Source organism: Meira miltonrushii, assembly GCF_003144205.1.
Source record: "Meira miltonrushii strain MCA 3882 unplaced genomic scaffold FA14scaffold_23, whole genome shotgun sequence".
NCBI lineage: Eukaryota > Fungi > Basidiomycota > Exobasidiomycetes > Exobasidiales > Brachybasidiaceae > Meira > Meira miltonrushii.
In genome coordinates, this window is record NW_020289965.1 from 1 (window position 1) to 3,223 (window position 3,223).

The following is a 3,223-nucleotide window of genomic DNA, read 5'->3' on the forward strand; positions in this document are numbered from 1 at the left end:
AATTATATTGATTCATGATAAATCGTTAATATTATACTTGATGTATCAGAAAACAGTGATATTTTCAGAGCCGGGCAAGTAGAGCTGTTAACTCTGTTACGTTTTGTAGTCTCCAGGCACTGCTTTCTGATTGATATTAATAAATTGTGAGGTAGAGAAAAGTGGGTAGAATTTACATGTGATATGAGACTATTTATATTCAACAAGTGGGCTAATTATGGGCACCAAAACTGTGGTTCGTCAGCCTTTGTGGCGGAACAGGCGTTAAGGCGTGATACGGCGTGATACGGCAAGTGACGCCTGTACACGTGTCAGGCGTACCGTATACGTCATATCCCAACAGCACTTTTATGTAAGCAACTCCCAATTCAAGTGTGGACGCGTAAATTGAAAAAACAAAACAAACGCGTGACAAGACCAACACTTTTGTTTCTCATTCCTCCCTCCATACCTATCCTAGAATGAAACAAAGGATACGATAGCATGGCAGAGGCGGGACCATCTACTCTTCAAAATGAGGTATCACGGAGAAACTTTGTGCTCAACTCTCCACATTACACTGCTTCTCCGTCTTCAAAAAGACGATTTACTTCCATAGAGCAAGATGAAGAGGAAGAGGAGGACGTGGATGAAAGTGGACAATTTCCTAATGACGGTAGCACAACAATAATCGATCCAGCCAGATTTGAAGAAGAACAAAGACAAGAACGTGAACGGTTATTACAGGAAATCGAACGCGAGACTGCACTCCTACAACGTACAGAAGGAAAAGCTGCATCACTTCGAAAAGGAATAGACAAGACAACGACAAATAATCCGCAAAACAATAATACCGGTCTTATACCGGGCATATCAGCTACGCTCATACCGGAAAATGAAGAGGAACTCGAATCGCTGGAGGCAATGCTGCGTGAGATGGATGATGGAGCTTTGAGTGCGCTTCTCACCCATAATATACAGGCTAATACGTTGCGAGATCTGCTCCCTCTCCTACCGAAGGAAGCACCGCCGACGATCTTGCCTCCTGCCCGTTCGGCTGGAGCTGAAGCATCAGGATCAGGCTTGCAAGTTGATGAAGAAGTGAGAGCATTAGCCGATGCAAATACGGAAGATTCACTCTATCGATTGGTTGAGGAAACCTTGCGGGAAAGATTAAAGAGAGGTGAGGAACTGGCAAAGGCATTGTCTACATTTACGGGTATCAGACTGGAAAGCGTTGAAAGTAGCGATCCTAAACAGCAGCAAGTATCAGAGCAAGAGTGCTCGATTCGTCATATCACGATTCGCGGTAAACTACTCGGTGATCTTGGTGCGATCGTTTTGGATATGGATGTAGAAGAATCACAAGAAGATCAATTGCCACGAATAATAACGCTAGATATTGAAGTGGACGATGCGGTTTACTTTGCCATTGGAGCGGAAAAGATCAACTTTTATGTTGAATCTGTCAATTTACCTGCTGTTTTGCTCGCCATTCAAGCGATGATTCCGATCGCTGTTAATCGTTTTCGCCTTTTTAACATCCTTTGCAAATTGTATCCTGATTTGACAGCGCGAAAAGTGCAAGAAGTGCAAATTCTTGGGATGGATTCTAAACAAGTATCCTCAAATATAGGGCGTAAGAGGAAGGTTGGGGATATCTTGAGCGCTCTCCCACCTATTTCGCGGTTACTCGATCCAGAAAAGATGGAAACCCTCAGCTTAGAGAACTCGGCTGGGGCCAGACTGGATATCATCTTTCGCATCCAATTCAATCAATACGGACATGCAAATTCTCTTATAACTATCAAGCCAAGCATACCGGAAGAATATATCAAAGATGAAGACGTACGGGATTTCATTGACGAAATGCCTAATAACTTTCATCATTTCATCACGCATAGACCATCATACATTGATATTCATGGTGCCTTGGTGGCGGTGATTGATTCTTTCTTTCGTCGTTGATGTCATTCACTATATTCATTTGTATTTTATTGCTATACCTAGCTGTACATTACCCACCACAATCAAAAAGCATTCAATATGGTGTGAGAAGCTTGCGGAGTTAAGACACGCACTTAAACCCGCGTCGTCTTCTTACTGGAGGCACATTTCGACCATTGATGGCGACAAGTTGAACATCTCTATTGTCGTGATCATGAGCGCCATGGTGCAGATGATGATCGAATTCAACTTCATCTTCACTATCATCATTGATCTCGACAGGTCCGTCATCGATGAAATCGTTATCTTCATCTTCCCAATCTTCGTCCTCGCTTACGCCAAATTCTCCTCCATAGATCATGTCATGAATGTCAAATTCTGAATCGTCTTCATCGTCGTATTCGTCTAGCTCATTTTCGCTATATTCGATCGCACAATATGGACTTGTGCAAGCTCGATTTACGATCTCGCTAGCACGCAGTCCGTATCGATGAACGCGATCGTCTTCATCGAAGATAGGATGCTGAAATGGCTTATCATTGTGTAGAAAAATTGTATCCCAAAGTACCCGATAAAGATAGGATGCTGATATGGCTTATCATTGTGTGGAAAAATTGTGTCCCAAAGTGCCGTACCTGCTTTTAGGTTTTCGCCTCGAGCTTCCTTTGCTTCTGCGTCTGTAGAAGAGGAGCTATTTGAAATGTCTGTGTCCTTATCATTGCCTTGACCTGATCGTATACTTTCATCGAGCTTGTCTACCAGACCTTTGATCATCCAAACTTCTGCTGGTCTGGCTTGAACTCTTATACGATAATGCGGATAAAGCTTTTTACATCGTAATGTCCGACGTTGTTGTTCCTCTGTCCTTTACTCTTCTATCAGATACAGAGCAAATAGTGGCTCACCTGGCAATGCCTTTCTGAACCACAACACAAGACAACGAGCACTAAATACATGACCACAAGGGGAAAGCACATGTGGTCTATATGCGAGTTCCAAACAAACCGTAAGCGCGCTCGGCAAGTGTAGACATATTCCATTCAGCTGTCAAAGAGACAAATTATTCGCCAGCTGAGCATGAATAAAATTATCAAATTGGACAATACAATTATACCTCAACCTCATTGGGTGCGTCATACCTCAATACAAGGCCACACCAATGGACTATCCTAGTCGGAATGTGCTTGGCGGCAAGTGTGGATCTATTCCATCCAGCCGTCGACGACACAACACATCACTGTACCAACTCATTAGATCCTTTGTATTACCTTATTGTTCTATGTATTAATGAAATTCA

The 3,223-nt window shown here is 42.9% G+C and overlaps 2 protein-coding genes across 2 annotated transcripts; one reads left to right on the plus strand and one right to left on the minus strand.

Annotated features, from left to right (window-relative positions):
- Window positions 1-483: 483 nt before the first annotated feature.
- Window positions 484-1,947, plus strand: FA14DRAFT_182954 (uncharacterized protein; the record flags this gene model as incomplete). Its single annotated transcript, XM_025501270.1, has 1 exon — window positions 484-1,947. The coding sequence occupies one exon, from the start codon at window positions 484-486 to the stop codon at window positions 1,945-1,947; it is 1,464 nt and encodes a 487-aa protein (XP_025351482.1).
- Window positions 1,948-2,044: 97 nt separating this feature from the next.
- FA14DRAFT_184987 (uncharacterized protein) lies at window positions 2,045-2,959 on the minus strand (the record flags this gene model as incomplete). The annotated part of the gene is made up of 4 exons (XM_025501419.1): window positions 2,045-2,511; window positions 2,562-2,751; window positions 2,832-2,872; window positions 2,932-2,959. The coding sequence occupies 4 exons, from the start codon at window positions 2,957-2,959 to the stop codon at window positions 2,048-2,050; spliced, it is 723 nt and encodes a 240-aa protein (XP_025351483.1).
- Window positions 2,960-3,223: the final 264 nt, after the last annotated feature.